We start from the raw sequence: 26,248 nt of genomic DNA on the forward strand, positions 1-26,248 counted from the left end.
AACAATGAATAATATTGTCATTTTTGGAAGCTTAGGTGGGGGAAAATGTATAAAATATGATGTCAAAACATCAAGAGAAGAAAATTGAAAGAAAGTTGAAATATTTGGAAAATTATTTTTTAAAGTCAACCGCAGAAATTTTAGCAGAGAAAAGCCAAAATATGAAGAGAAAAAAAAAATTCTAATGAGAAGAAAAGTTACAATTTTCTGAGAATAAACTTGGAAAGAGGCAAATGAAAAAAAACACTAGAAATGGAAAAAAAAACGCTGTAATTTTACGTGAATGAAGTTAAAATATTAAGGAAAAAAGTCTTAATCGAATGAAGAACAAAAGTCGCAATTTTCCAAGAATAAACTGGTATTATGATGGAAAAAAACATCATTTTTAGTAGCATTTCACCTGCATTCCAAAGGTGAAATGCAGTTTTTTCTTGCGCTACGTATACTGTAGCTTCTTAGCATATCTACCTTTACAAAATATCCAAATATCTTTCCATTTTTCAGTTTGTGGACCTCGCTGGAAAAAGTTTGGACACCCGTGGTGTAGGTCCAATCAGATTTAAGCTTCTATGTGTTGCCATATCAATGTAATCTGCCCATGCATGGCCTGCAGAATCAGGTTCCCTGACATCCTTGCAAGATTGACAGGCCGCTGTCATATACACTCTATTAGCTTAGCGATGGGGCTGGGTTTTGTTTTTTTTTTCAGACTACTGATTCGCCTCAACGCCAGCGCGCAGGCTCCCAGTTCTCCCATTGGTTGATCAGAGCAAAGACACAGGCCCCCTGTCCTGATAAAATTGTTCATGAAGATAAATCACGCCCACAATTGGCTGACTGAGGAGAAATCTGCGGTGAGGTTTTATATTTTTGTCATGTTATTAGATAAATATTGACTGTGAACGTCTTCAGATGATGTTGTAGTGTACAGTAAATGGAAATTACGGTGGAAATTCATCACTGACTCGAAGCTACCAGCAGTAATGGAAGTCAGACGTAATGGTGACTTGTATCCGAAGATAAGAGGGTAAAATATTGTAGTCGCAGCTACCTTACTTAATGTGCTGGAGTTCCCCACTCTTTAGACTTCCGTGCAGTATCGCTAGCGAGGTTGTTACTCCACATGATTCCTAACCCTGCCGTATCACGTCATTATTATCAGTACTGCAGTGTTTTTTAAGGCTGGCTGTCACGGAGTCTGGCGAAAATGACTCTGGCTGGCCCGCCGAAGGCCCGGGTAGCAAACTGCATCCGCCGCTGATCGCCACTTTTGTGGCTATCTGTCAGAAGTGGGAGCGAGTCAGTGTTTTGCAAGTCCCAAGTCTCAAGTCTTTAATCTCAAGTCTCAAGTAAAGACGTGCAGATCCAAGTCAGGTCTCAGGTCAAAACAAGACAGGTCTTGTCAAGTCCGAAGTCATTTGCTTGACATTTTTGAGTCCTTACAAGTCATAAGGACTGATTAGCATTTACTGGTGTATGAATGTGAACGAATGTTCGGTGGTGATCGGAGAGGCCGTAGGCGCAAATTGGCAGCCGGGTTTCCATCAGACTACCCTAGGGCAGCTGTGTCTCCAGATATAGATTACCACCACCAGTGTGCGACTGAGGATGGAATGAATAATGGGTTCACTTCTTTGTGGAGCGCTTTGGGTGCCTTGAAAAGCGCTATTAAATCTAATCCATTGTTATTATGATTAGAAAATGGATGGATGGAGGACACAGGAAACTCATTTTGTCATGTAAACTTATTTTTCATATCTTTGGAACAAGCTGAAGTCATTCATTGGTGAATTGGATGTCTCCGAACGCATGGACCTTTCATTAAAGTCAATAAACTAGCACTCTGTTTCGCATCTCGGATAAAACACACCATTTTCTGTCAACTTTTCTCCTTTTCACATCATTTTAACTTGTGGCAGCTGACATGGAGAAACACCACAGTGTTTCTTCGTGTTTTGGGTGGTGTTTTCCGGAAAAGTCAGCTACCGAGCAATCGTGACGCACTTTTATTGCAGATGTTGATCCGAAAGAATCCGGGAGAATGCGGACACAAAGGTGGGCTGTACGCCCTCTGAACGAGTCATAAACACAGGAAATGATGTAAAAAAAAAGCTAACCAATCACAGCCTTTATGCCCAAGGTCTTGGAGGTGAATGTCAAGCTATGCAGGAGGGTTAATGAGCAGGAGCGAGCCGGTGTAGCGTGCAGGAGCATCTCAGCCACCCCAGGATCGTAATCCAGGCTTCACACAGCAGTACCAGTTAGTCATTGCAATTTTTATTTAATTTATTGGGAATTAATCTGAATGCCGGATTAATCAAAGGCAACGACTTGTGGTCAGGAGGAAGGTGAGGCTCATGATGAAAAAGCAAATGTTTCACATTCCTAGCCTAAATTAAGAATTTTCAAGCATGAAAATGCTCGAAATCACAGGTGTCAAACTCAAGGCCCGGGGGCCGGATTTGGCCCGCCATGTCATTTTATGTGGCCCACGAAAGCCTTGAAATAATGCATGTCAAAAGGACACTTATTTTAATATTATTTTAAAATATTTTATATATATATAGTAATTTTGTTATTAATATTCATTTGTCTTGACTTTATTAAGCTTTATTTTTCATTATTTTACTATTGTAAAGTTATATTTATATTATTGTATTTTTATATGTATGCTGTAATTTAATACTTTTTTACTTAATATAAATATATTTAAATAAGTAAACATTTTAATATATCAAAAATATTTGTACAATATAATAAAAAAAATGTCATATTTAAAACATATTTTTACAATAATAAACAATAATAAAAAATAATAAACACTTACTGTTACATTTGGAATAAATAATAAATAATATATTAAAGTAAAAACTAAATGAATATTCCTAACAAAAACAATTTCTTCTTGGTAAATGTATTTGTTGTCAATATTGACAGAAAACCTTATATTTTTTAGTTGTCAAATCCAATTTAAAATGACTGTTTTTTACTAGTTATTAATGAAAAAAATGTAATAATTAATTATGAACGAATTTCTAAAAAAGAATTAGAAAAAGTGGATAACCATAGCTGCAATGTGAAAACGAGTTTGACGCCCCTGCGCTAAATGAACTAAAATACAAACAGAGTTTAAGGCGTTGATGATGATAGCCTACACTGGCCACTAGGTGTCACTATTACACACACCAGACTGGATCGCCAACAACAGCCTTTATTATTTTCTAATTATTTATCTCACAAAAGGCACAGGAATCATCACCATCATCATCATAATAACACAGGCTACTGTTGTGGCCGTACTCCGGCTAAAACTCAACTTGGAATCCCCGACATCGCTTCCTGTTCATACTTGTGGAAGACATTTGTTGAAACACACAAGAGCATGAGTCGTATTTATGTCTCAAATGGCTTATTTTCGCTGATCATATCTACTGTTTTGGGTAATGAGGGTAAAGGTGACTATAGGGGTGTTATTTCCTGTCTAGAGGGCTCTAAAAATGGTACAAAAAAATATTTAGAAAGTCATAAACAGGTTTTCTAACTACGAAAATATTCAGTTTATTCATATTAACTCCTAATTTGTTGAAATTCACTTATCACAGTCGAATCTGGAACCAATTAAACGTGATAAACAGGGATGACTGTGTGTGTGTGTGTGTGTGTTATGTAGGAATTTATGCTAGTTGCTGCAAACCAACAAAATAGAAAAATAATGGTAAGCGTGGCGTGAATGGTGAATGAACAGTGAAGTAAGCATTGCAATAAAATACATGAACACATGAATTCTAAGAATGAAACTTTGTTTATTCAAACATGGCTTGGCAAAACATGAAACTACGGATGTTTTTTCAAGGACATTTACATTTTAGGGAAACAGTTTTTTCTCCTGTTATCTCCCTGACTCATCGTAGAAGCTCATAGCTTCTTGCAAAACACTGTTGTTGTTGCGGGGCACTGAAACAGGACGTGGTCCGGGCGTTGAACCCTCGTTGCAGTCTCATGATCACATGATGAACAGCCTGACATGCCCTCGCAGGCCACACCCACTCAGCAAACAACACCGAGGCTTGCAAAAACTTGTGCCACTGACCTCATTCACAACAGGCTGCTGGAGTTTAAAGGTGTGTGTCTCTCTGTGTGGGACACAATAGTCACACTGCGAGGGAATCACACTGGTATGTGCACCTTTTGTCTGGAAACATCTGTTGCAGCAGTTTTACACGCTTACATTGTTGCGTATTGACCACCATCTCATGCATTACTTTGCAAATGTTTTGAAGAAACTTCAGTTAGAGGCAGGATGGAAAAAAAAAAAATAGCCGGCTAAGTCATTTTTGCATAGTTCTTGCAATAAACAAATCAGACAGGTTATTTTGGAATGGTGGGGGTAGAGGATCACCTCCGCATACGCCATGTAGCATTCACAGCCCAGGTAATTTGCGGATTTTTGGCTCGAAAAAATGTTTTTTTCTCCAAAAACAAACCGTTTTTCCGCACAGAAAAGATCTCATTCGCTCTACGGCAGTAATAATTTGTAAATACATGTTAATACAGGTCAAATATACAGCATGCATAGTTTTTACATGTTTATGCTTCACTTATAATGTTTTTTTGCCAAGCGTTGAGCTTTCGCACTTTGAACAGTCCTCCTTGAAAGCACCATTGTTGCAAAAGATGCAAAAGTGAAACGCAGATTATTTATTACCCTTTCAGAGTGAGGTGGAATGTGGCCCCACAACAGACGTCATCGTGTTTGTCCCACTAGCCAGTGACTCCAATTTATCTGTACTACCGATGATCATTAGTGCTGAGTAGCTTTACTTTCATAAAAGTAGTTTAATAAGTGAGGAATATTTAGGGCCTAAACCTGGATTGTGCATTTAGCTTGTTAGCTTGCATTGCTAATGAGGAATGGCAATTGAAGACAGAGGGTTCTGGAGCCGAATCTAATCTAATAATTCCAACAGTGACTTTTATTGCAAATGTTGATCCAAAATCGGAGGAGAACAAGGGGTGGGTGCCAGTCTTCTGTTAAAAATACACATTTTCATGGCCATATCAATCACTCGGATTTGAAAAGCAGGGATGTCCTGTACTATTTAAACCTGCATGTACCTGAAGTCTCAGCTTATTGCACTATTTACTAAAATAGTTAATATATTTGAATTGTATTTTTTAATAAATTGTAGATTTCTGGCAACATTGACAAAAGAAAATACCCAAATTCACAGCTAGCTAAAGTGTTAAGAAGAAATTGATAGCAGAGTAGTAGAGTATACCTTGTCGGAGGAAGCTATTAGTGGACAGGGATATACAGTATGTATAATCAACATATATGATGCAGTTTTTCCCACTTTTTTCTTTTTTTATTCAGAACACAGAACACACACACAGCATACATACACACAAACTGGCATCCATTTCAAGTAATGAAATTATATATATATTATATATTATATATATAATTATATAATAATGTCAGAACAGGCAGTTGTATAGAATAAAAGCAATTAAGAAGTTATTCATACATAAGAAAACAAACGGTAAACAATAAATAAATGAGTAGGACGAAGTAAATAAATAAATTACAAAAGAGGGCTCCATATTCTGTGAGGTTCAAAACGTTAATTGTGCGAAGTAAACCCACTGCTTGTTTTAAAAAACACGACAATGCTAAAAATGATTTTCAACTTCCGGCATTTGTGCCTCAACTTCCGTTCTTTTTCACTTGTTGTGGCGCGTGGGGAGGTGGGGTGAAGTGACGCCATATCAGACGCCGGCCTGTGATTGGCTGCCGAGTCTCACCCGACACAGCTGTGATTGTGTTGCCTCAGTAGTGGAAGCTTCATTCGACCAAGGGAGGCATCAATGTGCCTTTCCTCTTCTTTCTTCTCTAATCTTAGCTTGATGACAATGATGTGAAAACATTAAAACTTTGCTTTAAGAGAATATAAAGCGGCGAGTGGCGTCAGTGATAGATCAAGGTAGGAAGGACCACCTATGTTGTTTCAGCAGTGAAGCTAACGTTTAGTGTTTGTTGAGTAGTGAAGCTATCATTGGTGTTTCATTGTATGTTTTTTTATCAACTCCAAAGTGCCAAATGTCCAGCCTGGAGGAGCACTGCTGGAGCTGCCCCTGTGCACCGAGTGTGGAGAGCAAGTACTCGTCGTCGTCGCCGTCTGCAGCTAGCTGGTTGTCGTCCAAAGGCGAGGAGATGATGTCCGTCATCGCGTCGGTGCTGAGCAGCGCCTATGGCTCCCTACGGCGAGACCGGACGTTCAACCTGATCCGCCGTGGCCTGGTGCTCTTCACCGTGGGTGTGCTGCTCGCCCTGGTGCTCAACTTGCTGCAAATACAAAGAAATGTCACGTTGTTCCCAGAGGAGGTCATGACAACTTTGTTTTCGTCCGCCTGGTGGATCCCTCCGTGCTGCGGCACAGGGGCAGGTAAGTCCTACCGTCTTAAATATATGTTACTTATTTTATGTTGTGTAGTTGGCACAAAGAAAATATCATTGCACGCTAGGAGGGATTGCTATTTCAACATAGATAACATCTTTGAGCCAACGGTAGTTGACTTTTACGACATTTGAGATTGTAAGCAGCCATAAAATAAAGAAAAACAGCAAAGGAGGTTAGATGAGGACATCGTCACGGCCAACATATGCGTTAACGATTCATCGCTTGGCTACTTACTTGTTGGCCATTATGTAAGGATTTGTTTGGCGGTCATTTAAGGGTAAAGTTTGGGCTGCTTCTTTGATATCCTGGGCCTCTGATTGGCCGTCGCAAGCACGACACCAGGCGAGCCGAGCGCTCATTGGTGCGAGTCATAACGGGTGATGAAGGGGCGGGGTTTATAATGGGAAGAAGCGGGAAGTGTGAGGGGATCAAATAACACAAGGCGTCGGTCTTTTAAATGATCTTTAATGACTGCGTTATTATGCAGTGTTGGCTTGAAAGGCATTGCCACACTGTTGTGTTGAAAGCTAGACGATGTAGGAAATAACACTTAAATAAAATGAATAACATTTACAAGTTGTAGTTCTTTGAAGTGCCAACTATTGGACACCAAAATAGAACAAAAACCACCAATTTGTTTCCAGTATGTCAAGCAGAAGAGTACAATAATTACTCAGTGTAGCTTTATACTAGTATGTATTGCTATAAATTTGATTTTAAACCGCTGTAAGCTGTTGGAAAAGATTAAAAGTTGACCATGATGAAAGTATGAAGTGTGCTGACGTGCACTGCAACGTTCAACTGTTGTCGGGTTGTTCATTAGTTTCCTGTGTGTCATGCTGTGAAAGTGCACGCTCAGCACATTTGATTATTTTGTACTGTCTTTGAGAAATTGTTCCATTCTCTTGCAGCTGTGGTTGGTCTGCTGTATCCGTGTCTGGACAGCCACTTGGGAGAGCCGCACAAGTTCAAGCGGGAGTGGGCGAGCGTCATGAGGTGCATCGCTGTCTTTGTGGGCATCAACCATGCCAGTGTCGTATCCTTCCATGCAGACGTAGATCTCCATCATGTAGTGTTACTCAGTCATCAGGGCTGCCAAATATTTGCTGCCATGTTGCCTTGAACTTAACTGGCTGCAAAAACAGAAACTGGACTTTGACAACAACGTGCAGCTGTCACTCACCCTGGCTGCTTTGTCGCTGGGCCTGTGGTGGACCTTTGACCGATCTCGCAGCGGCTTTGGGTTGGGTGTGACCACAGCCTTCCTAGCCACAGTCATCACTCAGCTCCTGGTCTACAATGGCGTCTACCAGTACGTACGCACAAAACACAACATCCAAAGTTTTGGCTCACTTTCAAGTCGGAAAGGTCGGCCATTGACTAAAGCCTTGTTATTGTCAGGTACACGTCTCCAGACTTCTTATACGTGCGCTCCTGGCTGCCCTGTATATTCTTCTCGGGCGGCGTCACTGTGGGAAACATTGGGCGCCAACTCGCCATGGTAAGTTTCAAACATCCTAAAAATGCAAATGAGTGACAATTGTGAGCCCTAAGATCATGGTTATGTCCTTTTCATTGTCTATTTTTGTGTTGTTTGTGCTACCATCAAATAATCATAACAGCTGATTATTGGAGTGTTCCGCTCGCACAGCACAGCCAACTGTAATCGCCCCTCCACAGTTACATGAGGGGTGCACACCTGCACTTGTGCAGCACGTGTGTGTGTGTGCATTGGGGGGAATTGGGCTGATAATCGATACACTGAGAGAAACATGAGCGCACGTCCGCACTCGCATCATTCAGTCGTCGCACAGACACGTTTGAGTGAAACCCCCTTTTGGTGTAAAAATAAAACACAGAGGTCCGAAGTCAGCTGGGATAGGCTCCAGCATACCCACAACCCTAGTGAGGCTGAGCGGCATAGAAAATGGTTGGATCTTATTATGACACCCTTATTTTGTTGACGCAATTAAACAAGATGTGGCAAGCAGTGCTCTTATTTTGAAAGCCAGAAGTGTGCTGTGTGCGTTGAGAATGTTTATCGGCGGTTAAGACGAGCTGGGTGCAAGGATAAACATGCCTCTTGTCTATTTAACCCGCACGTCGTCAGCGGGAATTGTAAAGCGCCCGCTGGCATTAAAGCGGTGAAACACAACACGGTGTAAACACTCCAGCATGCTCTGCCAAACTAAGCTAACCGCTAGCTTCCATTCATGCTCCGTAAGAGAGTAGAGATTTTTTGCCGCCGTTTTGACGTGTTTGGGGAAGGGGGCGGTTGACAGTTTGCAGTGAGATTCTGCCACGATTGAGCGGTCCGCCGGGGAAACACTTCCCCACACATACGTTCCTATTTGCATTATGTCACTTTCCGCTTTTAACAGTAAATTCCAGTTTTATTGGCCAATTCCATCTGCAATTCCGTGCAAGTCTATTTTTGTAAAGCATTGCGACTGCTACTGAGTGCATCTGAATGATTCCAAAAGATCTTCAAGGTGCCGAAAAAGGACACAACACACAAACACTCCTGATCAACAGTTTAAGAACAGTGGAAAAATTGCGAGAATTTACGCTTTGCACTGTTGGATCTTAAGGAGGTTCTAAGTAGAGATTTACATTGAAAAAAGAACAAATGGGAACAAGCATTAAAGTGAAACAGGCTGTTCATCAGCTCATCAAAAGTTTACGACCACAGCTTAAAAAAACTCCTAAAATGTTCAAAAAAGGGGTAGGTAATGAGGAGCTCCGCCATTCTTGTCAATCACCTCAAAAATTGGTTTGGGCATCCTTGATGCTCGTGTTTCCAGGAGGCTAGTGGGAACGTTCCTCCGGGTGGTGGATGGCCCACGGAGAGCATCTACTGTCCCAAACTGATGTGCATTTTTGTAAACATTCCTTGCCATCCATCCCCAAATGTTGTCAGTTGGATTCAGATCAGGGGAACATGCAGGATGGTCCAAAAGAGTGAGCTTACTCCTCCCAAAGAAGTCCCGTGTCAGGCGGGCTTTGTGAACCGCAGCGTTGTCCAGCCAGTCATCACCACACAGACGAGGGCCTTCAGGCATGAGGGATGCCCCCTGCAACATCTCCACATAGCCATCTGCCGTTTAACGCCCCTGCACAACACCAACCTGAAGCTCCATTGTTCCATTGAGGACAAAAAGCCCCCTAAATCCTGATTTCTCATCAGAGAATAAAACTTTCCACCTTTCGATGTCACATGTCTGGTGCTCTCGGTCAAAGTAGCATTGAAGGAGACGAGGCCTTTGAAGATGTTTTTGGTTTTAAAAGCTATGATTATTGGACTGCACTCTTCTCCAGGAACAACCTTCATCTGGGCTGAGGATGGTCCTGGATCCTCCAGCTTAGGCTCGGTGACATTTTTTGGGTCTACCACTCGACTTTTTTTTGCTCCATAACCCTTTAAAGAAGTTTAAAATGAGCGTCTTACTGCGTCCAACCTCCGCAGCAATGGCGCCCTGCGAAGAGGCCTCGCTTATGCAGCTCAACAGTCGGACCGCGTCCGAAGAGAGAAAGCTTTCCTGCCTTTGCCATCAGGAGATTATGACTGTGTGAATCCAAAATGACATTGAATCCACATTTTTGCCAAGATTTTTAAAGGCGGTGGTGTGACCAGCCTTTTTCACTTTAATGCTTGTTTGCAATAAATGGCTTACTCAAAAAATGTTTGTCCCACTCCCATAATCTTGTCCTTGCATTGTGAGGTTCTACTTAGAACCTCCTTACGATCCAACCATGTCAATTCTTGCAGTTTTTCAACTGGTGTAAACATTTTGATCAGGAGCGTAGGACGCCTAAATGGTTGGTCCACAGTGTGTCTGCGGGTTCAGTCATCAGCTGAGTGTTAAAGCACGCAGTGTGCCTGGTAAACATGTCCTCCACATGTCTCATGTCCTCATGTCCTCCACAGGGTTGTGCTGAAAAGCCGCACAGCGACTGAAGACAAGCGAGCGGACAAGATGACACCCACCACAAAAGAAAAAGACTTTTTTTGTTTTGTTTTGTCGTCTTAAAGCAAACGTGCCATGCCAACCCCTCTGGCCCCCACAGAGCGTCTGTCACGCTCAAGGACAGGACGTTTGCCTTTTGGACTTTTTGGACGCTGCTCATACTTTCATTGACTCATCTTCCAGCAGTGTCAACTCAAAAAGGGATATCGAGGGAACTCGGTGCTCTCCGACGTTCCCCCTTCAAACCAAATGAAGTATTTAAATTGTATTCACACCCAAATAAGCCTGTATTGTCTCTGCGTCTTAAAGTGGCAGTACATAACGTGATGGAGGAATGAAGACAGACAGGAAATATCAGTGCCAATTAGAAGCACTTAGCGAGTTAGCGTGTAGCGCCGCAGAATGATTAAGGCTCATTCAAGTGTAGAAACAAATACTGTTGAAAAGGAAATAGCACAAGTATGTTTCTCTACCGCACACGGTCAATTACTGTCTTTGCTGCAACCTTTTGCGTTGTCTTCTAAAAGACAAAAGTTGACTACAGATGAAGACACCTGGGTGTCTGCTAGTAATTGGACGTGCAGCCCAGACATTAGCCCGCATCTCGGGGGATAACACGTCAGAATGGGATGTATGGAACCCAGGAATTAGCCAGTGTTCAGGGAGCTCAGATGGACAGGAGTGAACCCAGGAATTAGCCAGTGTTCAGGGAACTCAGATGGACAGGAGTGAACCCAGGAATTAGCCAGTATGGAAGTCAGAAGCTGTTATGGTGCAAATGAGAGTATTCGGGGATGAGAGCCCAGACATTAGCCAGTATCCAAAGACTGTTCCAGATCATTCCCGCCTGCTGTGGTGGAAGTGGCGCCTGTACTTCTGGGAGTGGGCTGGGGAGGGGGGGCATGTCAAACATTTGCAATCTGTGATTGCTGTGTATTATTGATTGTTCATTGATAGATCTTTGTTGATAGAAGAAGGTGCTCATGACGCTCGTCACCTTCGGTAACGTTTGCTTGGTGGAGGTTACGTGCAATCTTCCTCTTTATTTATTATCATTTCTGTCCCAATCACGTCACACTGATACGGTGTCAAAAGTACATTTAGTAGCATTACGGAAGGAAAAGTCTTTTATTTTTCTAAGCTTGTGGCTGAGGAAGCTTTACTTTTTGAGGTGGTGAAGCACCGTCAACGTTTTACTGTGTTACCTTTTTGGACAAATAAAAGCATCACAATGTCTTTATTACCGTACTGTACTTGTATCACGTGCTCATCGTGCATGTCTTCTCCCTCCCCTCCTGTCCTCGTCCACCGTGTCTTCATAGCAGCCTTCAGGCCTGTTGGATGCTATTTATACCTTGCAGGGGGGCTGACGGTTGACCTTTTGCTCTGGGGGGACATTTCTGGGAGCGGGGCCAATGTCTGGGGGAGGGAAGTTGTGACTCCATACCCCCACTGTCTGGAAAGCTCGATCCATGCATCAACACACTTCCTCTTCTTTGTCTGCAGAAGAGAGGCCATCGGCATCTTTAGTGCGCACAACACAAGCATCAACCCCCCACACACACACACACAACACACACACGCCTCACGTTCCTCCCGCACGACAAATTGAACACTTCACACGTGTGACAATTTCTATTAGCGCTTACATGATTAGAAAGCCTTTCGTGGAGCGGTGACGCCTTTGGTCGCCAGCAGATGGCAGCATTTGTCCTCCGTGTGTGGACTCCTCCTAGTGGTGGGAAGCGGAATGGCGTACCATCAATAACAAAGGCCGATGAAGAATGACATAATAAATCATAACGAGTGCTAATAATTGAACATAACGTTTGGAAAACATAATCGTTTGTGTTTATTTTTATAGTTTGTGGTGTTAGCGGGCCTCATTGGAGCAGCTGCTGCTCTGGTTGCTAGGCAACAGCAATCAAAACAAACACCTGTTTGGTCACAAGTATTTGGTTGTATTTTTCATGCTTTTGGATGGATTTGACATGTTTTCCTCTTTGGACATTTGAAAGACTTGCAGACAAGTGGAGAGGAAACTGCTGAGTCATGTTTCCAAAGCAGGCTGAGGGTCTAAATGTGTCCTGTGGCTTTTTGGTATTTGAGGCATCTCTGAAAGTTTTTCAGCCTGCCAGTGCCAAATAGTTAGCATGTATCGCTGCTGGGGGGGTCAAACCAACTCAGGTGCATGAGGGTGAAAGGGGGCACGTGTTGCTTTTGCAGGGTGGGGGGTAAGGCTCTATTTTAGCAGGGAAGAACGCCGTGCCACACACCAAGACAACACCTGACCTCACATGACAAACATTGCTGCTGCGCGCTCACCTACTAACACTTCATCACGCATACTTACTGCACGAGTTGAACAAAGTACGTTACACGTGCATACTACACTACTTGAACAACTACACATGCTTACAGCTCTGCTTGAACAACTACTGTACGCATAACACTTCATTAGCAATCACATCCACTGCAAAACAAAAGTACACGTACGTAGAACACGACGTTAACTACACTAGCGTCAATACAACACTACATTACATAACGTAACTACATTAACAACTAATATACTTCAATACAACACTACATTACATAACGTAACTACATTAACAACTAATATACTTCAATACAACACTACATTACATAACGTAACTACATTAACAACTAATATACTTCAATACAACACTACATTACATAACGTAACTACATTAACAACTAATATACTTCAATACAACACTACATTACATAACATAACTACATTAACAAACTAATATACGTCAATACAACACTACATTACATAATATAACTACATTAACAACTAATATACTTCAATACAACACTACATTACATAACGTAACTACATTAACAACTAATATACTTCAATACAACACTACATTACATAACATAACTACATTAACAACTAATATACGTCAATACAACACTACATTACATAATATAACTACATTAACAACTAATATACTTCAATACAACACTACATTACATAACATAACTACATTAACAAACTAATATACGTCAATACAACAATAATAACTACACTCGCTTCAATACAACACTATATTAACAACTACATAACACTACATTAGCAACTAATACACTTCAATACAACACTACATTACATAACGTAACTACATTAGCAACTAATACACTTCAATACAACACTACATTAACAACTAACTTAATAACCACAAATACTTGAATAAAACGCAACAATAACTGCAAATACTTGGATAAAAAATGACATTATTAACTACAGATATTGTAATAAAACATTACATTAATAACTGCAAATATTGTAATAAAAAACTTCATTAACTACAAATATTGTAATAAAACATTACATTAATAACTACAAATATTGTAATAAAACACTACATGAATAACTACAAATATTGTAATAAAACATTACATTAATAACTACAAATACTGTAATAAAACATTACATTAATAACTGCAAATATTGTAATAAAACATTACATTAATAACTACAAATATTGTCATAAAACACTACATTAATAACTACAAATATTGTAATAAAACATTACATTAATAACTACAAATACTGTAATAAAACATTACATTAATAACTGCAAATATTGTAATAAAACATTACATTAATAACTACAAATATTGTAATAAAACACTACATTAATAACTACAAATATTGTAATAAAACATTACATTAATAACTACAAATATTGTCATAAAACACTACATTAATAACTAAATATTGTTATAAAACACTACATTAATAACTACAAATATTGTAATCAACACTACATGAATAACTACAAATATTGTAATAAAACATTACATTAATAACTGCAAATATTGTAATAAAAACTTCATTGACTACAAATATTGTAATAAACACTACATGAATAACTACAAATATTGTCATAAAACACTACATTAATAACTAAATATTGTTATAAAACACTACATTAATAACTACAAATATTGTAATCAACACTACATGAATAACTACAAATATTGTAATAAAACACTACATTAATAACTAAATATTGTTATAAAACATTTCATTAATAACTACAAATATTGTAATAAAACACAACATTAATAACTAAATATTGTTATAAAACACTACATTAATAACTACAAATATTGTAGTAAAACATTACATTAATAACTGTAAATATTGTAATAAAACATTACATTAATAACTACAAATATTGTAATAAAAACTTCATTGACTACAAATATTGTAATAAACACTACATGAATAACTACAAATATTGTCATAAAACACTACATTAATAACTAAATATTGTTATAAAACATTACATGAATAACTACAAATATTGTAATAAAAACTTCATTAACTACAAATATTGTAATAAACACTACATGAATAACTACCAATATTGTAATAAAACATTACATGAATAACTACAAATATTGTAATAAAAACTTCATTAACTACAAATATTGTCATAAAACACTACATGAATAACTACAAATATTGTCATAAAACATTACATTAATAACTACAAATATTGTAATAAACACTACATGAATAACTACAAATACTGTAATAAAACATTACATGAATAACTACAAATATTGTAATAAAAACTTCATTAACTACAAATATTGTAATAAACACTACATTAATAACTACAAATATTGTAATAAACACTACATGAATAACTACAAATATTGTCATAAAACACTACATTAATAACTAAATATTGTTATAAAACAACTCCAAATGCTTTAACAAAACTACATGAATGAAAGTAGAACATTAACAAGTAGAAATGATTTAATCAAACTACATGAATAGCGACAAATCAGACACTTAGTACAAAGTACAATTCCAGTACTACTAAGTACAAACACTTTAATAAACTACACCACATTCATAAGTACACATGCTTTAATAAAACTACATGAATAAGTACAAATACAACAGCGCATTTATAAGTACAAGTGTTTTAATACAACACTACACGAACAACTACAAATAAAAGTACAATCACAGTAAGTACAAATACGACACCACATTAAAAAGTAAAAAAGATTTCTTAAAAGTAGATGAATAACCAGAAATACAACACTTCATGAACAAGTACAAATGATTGTAGAACTACACACGTGCAACAGTGCACTAATAAGCAGACTTAAATGGTTCTAGCAGCAGGTGGTCGGTGCAACACCACAACCCTGCTTTTATGTGAAATGCAGGAAGTTGTCAGGTGTACACGTGTTGTTGCATTCATGGAAATATCACAAACATCACAGCGTGCGGCCCTTCAAGCGCAATCATCAGTCGATCGTTGAACGTCACGCAAACCACACCCAATAAGAATAGGATCTTATAAAAGCATACACCTGCTCTGCATACAAACAACAAGTGCTTCCCTCCTCTTAAAAGGGCCGGGGTGGGGTGGGGTGGGGGGGACAGGTGCACGAGGCATGCGGACAATCCGAAGCCCGAGAAGCCTCCTGCAAGCATGCATGCAGGGACCTGCCGGGACCACAGTGCAGACCTGCACGTGGACAATTCCACCAGCACATATCCTGATATTAAGTCTATATATTCTTCATTCTAGAGACACGTGCAATAAATCAATGAAATAAATCCACCCTCTTTCGTTTTGCTCCTGAAAGTGAATAAGATAAATACATATTTGTTAGAAATATGCAAAGTGATGTGGTTTATTTATAAGAACGCGTGCGGATCAGCTCACATTTTTCGTTCGTATTATTATTATTATTATTATTAAAAAGGGTTATACAGCAAAAAAAAACAAGCTATTGAATGAGTAGAGTGTGTGTTAATGATTTGATTGAGTAAGACTATTTAGTAGACTTTTCTCACATTAGTGACGCTCTTCAATTAGCCTTCATCCAGTTAAGCAGCGGCGGCGGCCTTAATTGCTGCTTGTTTGTGCTCAGTAAGAATGAAAAGCTCCTTAAGAACAAAGCAGGCTTTTCTACGCCACAGCGATCACACGGATCCAAAGTTAGCAAGTTTCCCCGCTTTCTTCTTCACTCCAACACTATAGAGTAGATTTACTACACGTACGTGTGGCATTCACGGCCGCAAATATGCTAAGGAAATATTCCAGTCACTGTATTCAATCATATTTAATGGATTTAATAGAACAATCATTTACGAGCGAGTGCCTTTTAGGTTAAAAATGACGTCTTTTACGTTCATTTCTACTCAAAGGAGGGTCTGCTGCTTGACCCTGGATGTCAAAGTGCTTCCGGGTTCAGACACACACAAAAAGAAACAAATCATACTTTGTGAAAGGCTGCACAGGAAGCGACCCCCGCATGGTGATATCTTACAGACACCCCCTGGCCCCCCTTTGGAGGGCGGGAGGGGTCCGCCGGCCTGTGATCTGCGAGCTGGCACACATCACGGACGTCCATTCACAAATCCTCCATGTGAGCGTCACCTCCGCTCCCCGTCTGCAAACTCCCTCCGACGCTGACGTGCACTCTGCGCATGCGTAACACACTTATAGTATAGTAGCGCGTGCACTGCATGGCAACTGGCTGCAAGAATATACATTTAAAAAAAGGATATTCAAGGACGAATGTGCACTGGGAGAAAAAAAAAGGAAAGTAAACGCAACACAGGGGATGCCCTCGTGTTTTAAGCCGATACTGACAGGATTTCGTCGATATTGTTGTACCTTTTACTGCTCCTTTTCCTGTTTTTACAAATTTAAATACAAGCTATAATAATGTTGCCTCATTTCTTAGATTTCCTCAATGAATTAGAAACGCTGTCAAGCGAGTCCCAGCTAAATATTAATAATAATCATCATCATGGATGCAAATCAGCAGAGCGGTCAGACTTACACTAATAACGCTTCACTGGACGTCTTTATTTATATATTTTTTTATTCGTAAAATCATAAAATGCTTCATTAGGTTGACTGTGGGGCTGTCTTTATTTACAACATACAGGGAAATAATCATATAACAATAATAATAATAATAATAATGCATTAGAGCCACTGTAGGGCCGTCCTAATTTACAAGACAGAAGGAAATAATAACAATAATAATTATTATTATTAATACAATAATAGGGCTGCTGCTGCCATGACACGTGTTGTAAAAAAACACGTAAAAAAAAGAAAGAAAAGGATTAATAAGTAATAAATAAATAACATGTTGGGGTTGGCTTTTCTTGGGTGGGGGGGGATGACTGCAGGCTGACGTGAAATGCTTTCAGTGGGAATAAAGGACTGAAACCATAAGAAATATTGAAACACTGTAGTTTACAGCCTGAAGGTCCTCGTGGAAGTGATGGACAATAAGACTTGTTAAAAAACGCGTTTTTTTTTTAGGTCTGATTTTTTTTTTTTTTTAATGATAGCAAAAATACCGGAATGCACGTTCCGACCTGGACAAATACACATTTCAGTCTGCTAGTTGGTTTTTCCCATGACACCAAATTGGGTTTTAATGCTTGAAAATGCTATGATGGTTTCTTAGAACGAGGAAAACCAAAAGGTCACGTGTGAAATGACACCAAGTTGAGAGGAAACGGTTGAAAATGTGATGATGGATTTCATTCGCTAAAAAAAAAAAAAAAGGTTAAAACGGCACCTAAAGATATTACATTTTAGGTGTTGCCTCGTGGGAACGACCCCCTTGTTAGGATGAAATGGTTTCAAACACAGACAGAACAATAACAACAACACATTTCACTGCATTTTTACTTTTAGTGATGATGAAAGTGACACGAAGTTGAGATGTAAAACACAATAAATACATTTTAGGATGTAGTCGTGTTGGGTGAGGTGACGCCAGGTAGAGCAAAAGTGATGCACTTGTTGAAAACATGACGTCATGTCGACTCGTGCATGCTTTAATGCAGAATAATGCTGCCTCGTTCGAGCGCTGCTAGTACTAGTTGCGCTTTAACGTGGAGGTTAGCGCGTCTCGCTCGTCAACCGTGCGCCTTCCTCGTCTCTCGTGGGCCGAGTGGGAGCGACAAGCACAGCAGCGACCGTCATAGTGCGCGCTTCTTCTTCTTCGGCCGTTAAAATATTGCTTCAAAACTGCTATCCACACAACTCGTCTAGTACGGGTCCAAAAAGTTCCGTATAAAATGCACAATAGTCAAAAGTCGCACTCACCATTGCTGCTCTCCTTGCCCAAAATGTCCTCGTTACCCCGGTGGGGGCATTCTGGTCCCCCCTTGCAGACCTGCGGGAAGGACTACAAAGTCGGTCAGCAAAGTTAGAGCAAAAGTTTTGTCTTTGGCGGCACCGCGCGCACAAAACAGTTGCTTTGCATCAGTGGTTCCTTTTAAAGGCATATGGACCAGCCCGGTTCTGCTTGACCTCCGCGGGCAGCGTCACCACAGGACAGCCTCAGGGGCTGGGGAGAGGAGGGGGCCGCACGAATAACATGATTATTATTGTTTATTCTCTTTGACGCCACAATGTAAACATGTTAAAGTGCAGAAATGTTTTTTTCTTAACAAAAATGCAAGCATGAGCCCTTACGACACCACAAAAAAAACAAACACTTTTCATTTTTGAACATCCCAAGCAAGTGAGAGCTTAAAACACACAAGCTGCTGTCAGTGTTGACGTGTGTCTTATATTTGCTTATTATTTTTGTTTAGTGCCACCAGGTACGAATATGACGTATAAACTGCACTGAAACGGCAGATAAATGTCTCATTACTGTTCAAGTGACATTCGAGAGTAAATAAAGTGTATTTTAGCCGGTGAATCAATAATTGAGAGAAGCTCGCCGCTGATTGGCAAGCAGGCAGCGTGAAGGGGGCGTGTCCCAGAGCTGAGAGTGGCCGTCACATGGCCTGGTTCCTGGCTTCCTATTGGCCAGAGGCACGTGTCTGGGTGGACAGTGTGGAGACGTCACTCAAGGGTGTCTCGTATTGAAAAGAAGAAGTAAAGTCCACGGTGAGAGTATTTTATTTACGTTGGTGTCGCTGATAGCTGTGTGCGGACACAACACATTTGCGCCAATGGCTTTGGCGCACTTATAAGCGCAACATCCAGGGACTTAAATGTCCAAAAAGTATGTTCTTCTCCGAGGACGCTCCCGCCAGGCTGTGCATGGTGTCCGAGGCTGCACTATCTAGTCTTTGACTTGTCTTGTGCATCCTTGTGTGAACTTCATTTCGCGATAAAAAGGCTTCACGAGAGAAGCGGGAAAAGTGCATCACCATGGAAGATCATGAGCAGCGCAACAGAGACGAACTGGAGCGGCAGGAGGCGGCGGAGTCCAACAGAGCCATCCTGCCGCTCTTGCAGGTGCAGGCCAACCTGCAGAACCCTCACCGGGTCACCAACTTCTTCATCGACAACATCCTGAGGCCGGATTTCGGACGCAAAAAGGAGCCGGCAGCCCACCGAGGCGAGAGTACGTTAGCGTCGCCGCCGGAGAGCCTCGGCAGCCCCGCCGCGCCTCAGACCGAGCCGGTGGGAAGCACGGTGCCGACGGAAGGCACCTCCACGCCGCACACGGTCAGCGGGGCCAAGAAGCCAGCCATAGCCGCCGAGGAGCCGCTGAAAAGCCGCGGGGAGAGCGGAGACCAGTGCCTAAGCTCAGACTCGGACAGTTCCCAATCCAGCTCCAACCCAGCCCCGGCTCAGCAGCCCATGCTGTGGCCGGCCTGGGTCTACTGCACCCGGTACTCGGATCGGCCCTCGTCAGGTTGGTGGTTCATCTTTTACGCACCATAACCTGAAACAGCACCGTAACACTGACCCGCTTTGCCGTGACCGACTTCCACACATCAGCTGTGCACAGGCGCTATCTGCTCGACTCCTTACGGAAACAGCACTATTAAACACAGCCACGCGCCGATTACAAATATTAAAAACATAAATATATGCACGTTTAAAAAAAATACACAATTAAATTAACATTCAAATTTAAATAAGCCTACAACAGTGCTCATTGACCAACAATTCGCACAGATTTATTTTTGCATTATTTCCTGCATCGATGCGCTGATTTAAAAAAAAAAAAAAAACAAGTTCATGTATGCATGTGTTTGCTTGTTTGTTTGTTTTTAGCTTACTTCCGAAAACACGTGCAACGAGAAAGTTTGCATGCATCATCAAACTGTAGCTTAAATGTAGAGGGGGATAAAAAAAAAAAAGTGTAGTACAACTTGTTCTCATGCATTATGTAGCTGGAGGAGGCGACTACTACGAGTTGTACGTAGCACACTTTATGTGTGTGTGTGTGTTAATGTGAAATGTTTTTAGGGAAAATAAGAGCACGTGAGTGAAGCAACGTTTTTAAACGAGCGCTAAATAGAAAGCACGACGACGTTAATAAATTAATTTGTGTGTGTGTGTGTGTGTGTGTGTGTGTGTGTGTGTGTGTGTGTGTGTGTGTGTAGACACGGAGGGAGGGGCTTGTTTTCATTTCTTCATTGACATTTCACGTACAAGCGTGTATTTTGCTAAATCTGTGTCGGACTGCCTCGGTGAACCCGGTCCTGTGGTTGTCCCAAGCAGGGCCGAGATCCCGCAAGCCAAAGAAGAAGAGCACCAGCAAGGAGGACAAGCGACCAAGGACGGCCTTCACAGCGGAGCAGCTGCAGAGACTCAAATCGGAGTTCCAGAACAACCGCTATCTGACCGAGCAGAGGCGCCAGAACCTGGCCCAGGAGCTGGGCCTGAACGAGTCTCAGATCAAGATCTGGTTCCAGAACAAGCGGGCCAAGATCAAGAAGGCTAGCGGCAGCAAGAACTCGCTGGCCTTGCACCTGATGGCCCAGGGACTCTACAACCACGCCACCGTCACCAAGGACGACAAATCCGACAGCGACTGAACACAAGCGCCCTTGTGGACCTTTTCTGTCCGAACACAGCAAGCATGAAAGTTTAGCCAATCCAGATTATCACAGAGGAATACAAAGAGGGATGTTCCTTCTTACAATGCAATAATGTCATCAAGGGCCAGTGGAAAAAGTATACCAGCATAAATCGTCTAAAAAAAAAAAAAAAAAAGAGATATTTCTGCAATATCACGTCTATAAAAGATGTTGTATAAAGTTGTCATTGTTTGTTTGTTACCCCTTGCCCCCTCGCCCTCAGCAGGAGGTCTACTAATTAATGAATGAATGCCATCCAATAATGATTGTCATTGTTACATCTGGCATTTCGATCAGAAGAAACAAGTCCAAAGAATGTTTACTTTCCTGCTGCATTGAGGCTACTGTGAATTGAAATCAAAACACATTTTGCTGAATGAAATCATGTATAAATAACAAGAGAGGTTTATAGCATTATTTTCTAACATGTTGCTTCTATAAATGTATATGTTTGTGTGTGCAGCTACGGTAGGTAGTTTTTTTTCCTAATGGCAATATCAATCATGCTGTGTTCAATGACTGGTGGCGGTCACACAAACGAGTAGCATTAAAAGAAGCATTCTGCAGGTTGTATTCTTGGTAAATCTTCTAGTAAATACGTTTTATGACATTCATTTATCATGAAAGAAGACATCTGTCTGTGACTGTATTCAAATGTGTATTTATATAGATTCTATTGAAGAAAAAAAAAAAATCTATCCAATGACCAGTGTTGCTTTAGAGTAGATATCTGAGCTGTTTACACCGCTTGTTTATCCTGCAATAACATTTCTTTTGTTTTGTTTTGTGAATGAAAACGTGTCTGAGGCCTTTTGCATGAAAGCTGCAATTTGTTGTGCGCTGAACTTGGGGCAACCAGCTGTCTTTATCATTTCTATGGATGAAAAGTGTGAGCTAAGTTGCAGATACCAAATTGTGGACCCCCTCCTCCCCCGTTTTGCCTTTTAGTGTTTTTGTTGTGCATCTGCAAAAAAAAAAAAAAAAAAAAAAAGTGTGTGTGAATTAAACCGAGGAAAATCCACCAAACAGAAACACACTTTGCCTTAAAAAGTTCACACTTTTTGTGAAAGAGAACTGTGCCGAATCAGAGAAGCAGTATTACTTCAAAAATGCAGACTATTCTAGTTGTATGCCTTTATGAACACTGCTGGTACCACATTATGAATTACTCATCAGCATATATCTATCTATATATGAACAACCTTTCAATGAAATGACAGCACACAGTCGGAGATTACAGTGCTATTTTTATTTTTTTCTTGGAAGTATCCTTTGCTAAAAAGAAGAACATGTACATAATTTGGATCATGTATTCATTGTGTAATTAACTGCCTCCTGGAAATTGCAAAAGAATAAATAAACCTTCAAGATTATACAAAAAAAATGGTTTGTTGGTGTTTATAAGACAAAATGTTGACCTCAATGCTAAGTTTTGGCAGCCATTACAATCAAGACTTGCTTACAAATACAGATTTAAGAGGGATGGGGGGCTTAGAACAAAAGGTTTCCAGATGTCAAACATTCAGATGTGTCATTATAAATGTAGAATGGCACAATAATCCTTCATTCCACGCAAACACCCACTCCTTCACCATCAAATTCATGGCGGCACAGATTAAAACATTTGCACAAGGAGCTAAACATTGTGCAAGAGAAAGCCTTGAACAATTCCCAGGCATGTACCCCCACCCCAACAATGGCCTATCTGCATTTTCATACTTGAACCACTAGTCTTTGTTTGCGTTTTGGACCGCTGTCTTCACCACAGTCGGTCTTCCTTGCACCCTGCTGGAAAAAAATGCTTCTGTCCAGAAATGGAAGTGGAAGGAAGGGACATCGAAAGAGAGAGGAGGGGAGAGAAACCAAGGTCAAAGCCTGTCATGGCTGCAGGTGGCTGGTTTCTACCCCCCACCCCCTTCCCTCAGTAACCCATTCTCCACACAGAGCCTTTCCACCCAAACTGTGTTCCCCTTCTCTCACGCTCACACATCTTACTATCACCCGCCTTTATTATTTCCCTTCTTGCCTCACACACACACACACACACACACACACACACATTTGTGCATGCACTTACCCGCTCTCGTGCTGCATGGAAATACTGGCAGGCAGAAGAGAAGCTTCCAAAAGTTGAGCCCGGGACACAGAATGTAAAACAATGGCTAAAGATGAGTGAGGCTGCACACGCACCTTCAACCCCAGCATCATTGCCTCACTTTGCTTCAGGACGTGTTGGTCCTCGGTAAAGACTTTTATACATGATGTCCAGGAATAGCTTGCTGGGTTTTTTTTCCAGGAGTAGCGCCAATAATTGCAAAGAGGCTTTTTCAAATGGAAAAAAAACACAAAACAAAACCAAAAAAAAAAAAAAAAAAGTCCCATCCGGCTATGACCTCTCTTGGCCATCCTCCTCCCCTACGGTGTGCTTTACACGCATGCTTCCTGCGGCCACAGTGGAATCTGCTCCGAGGTGCCCGGGCGTTGTGGCGGAAACATAATTAAAGTGGTGAAAGATGTAAAAGGTGAAGAATGGGGATGACATCAGGCCAATTTCACACTTGGCACTCCAATGGCGAGGTCCAAGCCAGGAGGACTCTTGCCTCGCAACGCAGATCAAAGCCCAGTGTCGCGAGGTGAAAGGACACCTAACTATGCTAATCCCCAGGACGAATATATTTTAATCTTGTTAGAATACAAGTTAATGCCGTGGCTCAGTGACCGAACCTTGGCGAGAACTTTTTTTTATTTTTTCGGCTTCTTTCAACGGCCTCCGTCTGGTAAACAAAAACTTTACTGTACCAGCAGCAGATCGCAGTCATGGACCAAGGTTTTCATGGAGGCTGGTGTTGGCGAGGGCGGCGAACATCCAAAAGGAAATGAGTATTCTGTGCAGGCCGGGGTCGTCCCTGCTCACATTGAGGCCTTGGATGTGTGAAGCACCTTGGTAACCCTTGATCTCTCATGTATGGAAGTCAGGCCGCTGGTGCCTGCAGAGGTTTGACTGGGCACACAATAGCCAGCGGATGCTTTCTGCAAAAGTCACAGCCAGGCAACTCTCATTTCACACACCCCGTTTGAGTGACCCATGAGAAACACACTTTTTTTTCCTCGGTCAGAGGGGAAACAATCATCCTACTGACTTTTGGGATGTGTTTCAGTGGGTTGACTTGCAAATCCTGGAAGCACAATCTTTCTCCTGAGAGAAAACAATGATGAAGAATGAGGGAAAGATGCTATGGGCTTATTTTTAAGGAGTTTCTATGAAGATATTACATATATTGGCTTAACTTTTATTCATCACGTTTTATGAACTTTGAAGAAAACTAAATGTGATGATCTGATGGGCGCATTCTTGCAAATAACGCGACTTGCAAGCACACAGTTTTCAAGTTGACTTTTATTGAAGAGTTAGAGAGAAAGGTTGCTGGTTCACATTTCCACTTTTATTCAAATGATGCATGTGACACGCGTGATGATGATAAACATTGACTCTCTCCGTGAAGTACGACAAAAGGCACGCAGCTCGACAAGGGCATTTTCGCTGGTTAGTGCTCGATGCATGATCACAGTCAGTTTTTTTTGTATTTCCAAAACATTTAACCATAGAAAATGATGTAAGCTTAATTATCACACTTTCCTTTGCCATCACTGGTACCCTTCTGTGGTGGCATTAAAAAAAAGCCAAATAAAAAGCAAATCAATTATGCAGATACTTGTGATGTCCAAATTTCATTTAGAGGGTTAGTTTTCCAGAAAATTGTGGCATCACTCCAAACTACCCAACATTTGTTACAGCCATGTGCTTTAGGTGTATCTTTTACAATATGCTGAAGTAACAACACTAGAATGAAAGTAAATACGTATATCATAAATACGAAATATTATATTAAGCTGCATTCAATCCAATGATGCCCCTTGTGGTGTTTTTACTGCTTGTTACCACATAAGGAAATAGGGTCAAGGATACAGCAGACTCACCTCAGGCCCCCTCACCCTGCCCGGGGGGACCGGCCTGTCACTCGCCTTGTGGTTACGCATCATGGCTGACAGAGGCACAAAGTGGGAGCCCGGTGCTGCAGCAACAGTGGCAACATCATCACCAAAAAAGCCCATCCTGAGCATGACATCTTCCTCCGAGCGCGGCAGCAGCTCTCTGCACTGTGGAAAAGTCAAAAAATATATATACACATGTTCACTGCAAGGGCCAATACCAATAAAGTGTCATCCAGCATGAATAGGTAGGCCTAAAAATAGACTCTGTGGACATTTCCCCTCAAATTCTACCCTACTACACACTGCAATAGAGCTGTTGTGAAGTGTCAGTCAGGCCTGTGTGGTTAAAAAAATACTCAAAGTAATTTATAAGTGAATAAACTCATTGAGTGGGCTATTTTAAATGGGTCACTGAAAGTACATTGGCTTCGTATAGCCTATACAGCCTGATTGGTCCCAGTCACATGACATAATAGCGTGCATAGAGCGCTTTTACCAAGAACAAAAGGGCTTCAATCATAACAGATCCTCCCACTGTGATCCTCCTCCATTTAAAAATGAACACACGCAATCAAAGACAATGCTTCCCCACTTAATACAAATGATACCATGCAGTGTACAGTATGGAGCTGAGATACAAAGCGAGTATCTAGCCAAACTGCAGCAATAATTTGGAGAATAAAATGGCAGCTGGCCAAAGACGTGGGTGCGGAGTTCAAAGAGGGTTAACACTGCCCAAAAATTGGCAACACCGGAGTTCCAAAAGTCACATTCAGCGTTGATGTTGTCTATTTGGCTGCGTTTCAGTAGAGGGTTTTTTGCACATGATGCTGGGGGGATCTATTAACTTCTAAAAGAGTGTTTGGGATTTGGCAAAAATGTGTGATAAAGCAGCGAAGTCTTTAGGACGACACTCCTTTGTGTACGTGGGCCTCCATGCACAAGCAAAA

The 26,248-nt window shown here is 41.0% G+C and overlaps 2 protein-coding genes across 3 annotated transcripts; both read left to right on the forward strand.

Annotated features, from left to right (window-relative positions):
• Nucleotides 1-4,081: 4,081 nt before the first annotated feature.
• Nucleotides 4,082-11,665, forward strand: insig1 (insulin induced gene 1). 2 transcript variants are annotated; one of them, XM_054765363.1, is made up of 6 exons: nt 4,082-4,175; nt 6,095-6,446; nt 7,373-7,497; nt 7,607-7,773; nt 7,863-7,962; nt 10,390-11,665. In XM_054765363.1, the coding sequence occupies exons 2-6, from the start codon at nt 6,101-6,103 to the stop codon at nt 10,417-10,419; spliced, it is 768 nt and encodes a 255-aa protein (XP_054621338.1). In that variant the 5' UTR covers nt 4,082-4,175; nt 6,095-6,100; the 3' UTR covers nt 10,420-11,665. The 2 variants fall into 2 exon arrangements, with proteins under 2 accessions (XP_054621338.1, XP_054621337.1); XM_054765362.1 differs by lacking the exon at nt 4,082-4,175 and adding an exon at nt 5,807-5,984.
• A 7,683-nt stretch (nt 11,666-19,348) lies between these two features.
• en2a (engrailed homeobox 2a) lies at nt 19,349-22,807 on the forward strand. The gene is made up of 2 exons (XM_054765361.1): nt 19,349-20,131; nt 20,947-22,807. The coding sequence occupies exons 1-2, from the start codon at nt 19,642-19,644 to the stop codon at nt 21,261-21,263; spliced, it is 807 nt and encodes a 268-aa protein (XP_054621336.1). The 5' UTR covers nt 19,349-19,641; the 3' UTR covers nt 21,264-22,807.
• The last annotated feature ends 3,441 nt before the right edge of the window (nt 22,808-26,248 follow it).

This window comes from Dunckerocampus dactyliophorus, chromosome 21, assembly GCF_027744805.1.
Source record: "Dunckerocampus dactyliophorus isolate RoL2022-P2 chromosome 21, RoL_Ddac_1.1, whole genome shotgun sequence".
Taxonomy (NCBI): domain Eukaryota; kingdom Metazoa; phylum Chordata; class Actinopteri; order Syngnathiformes; family Syngnathidae; genus Dunckerocampus; species Dunckerocampus dactyliophorus.

Coding starts and splice junctions, on each gene's coding strand:
- insig1 (XM_054765363.1), top strand. CDS start 6,101: ATGTCCAGCCTGGAGGAGCACTGCTGGAGCTGCCCCTGTGCACCGAGT. Junction 6,447..7,372: donor GTGCTGCGGCACAGGGGCAG/GTAAGTCCTACC, acceptor ATTCTCTTGCAG/CTGTGGTTGGTCTGCTGTAT. Junction 7,498..7,606: donor GCATCAACCATGCCAGTGTC/GTATCCTTCCAT, acceptor CTGCAAAAACAG/AAACTGGACTTTGACAACAA.
- en2a (XM_054765361.1), top strand. CDS start 19,642: ATGGAAGATCATGAGCAGCGCAACAGAGACGAACTGGAGCGGCAGGAG. Junction 20,132..20,946: donor CTCGGATCGGCCCTCGTCAG/GTTGGTGGTTCA, acceptor TGTCCCAAGCAG/GGCCGAGATCCCGCAAGCCA.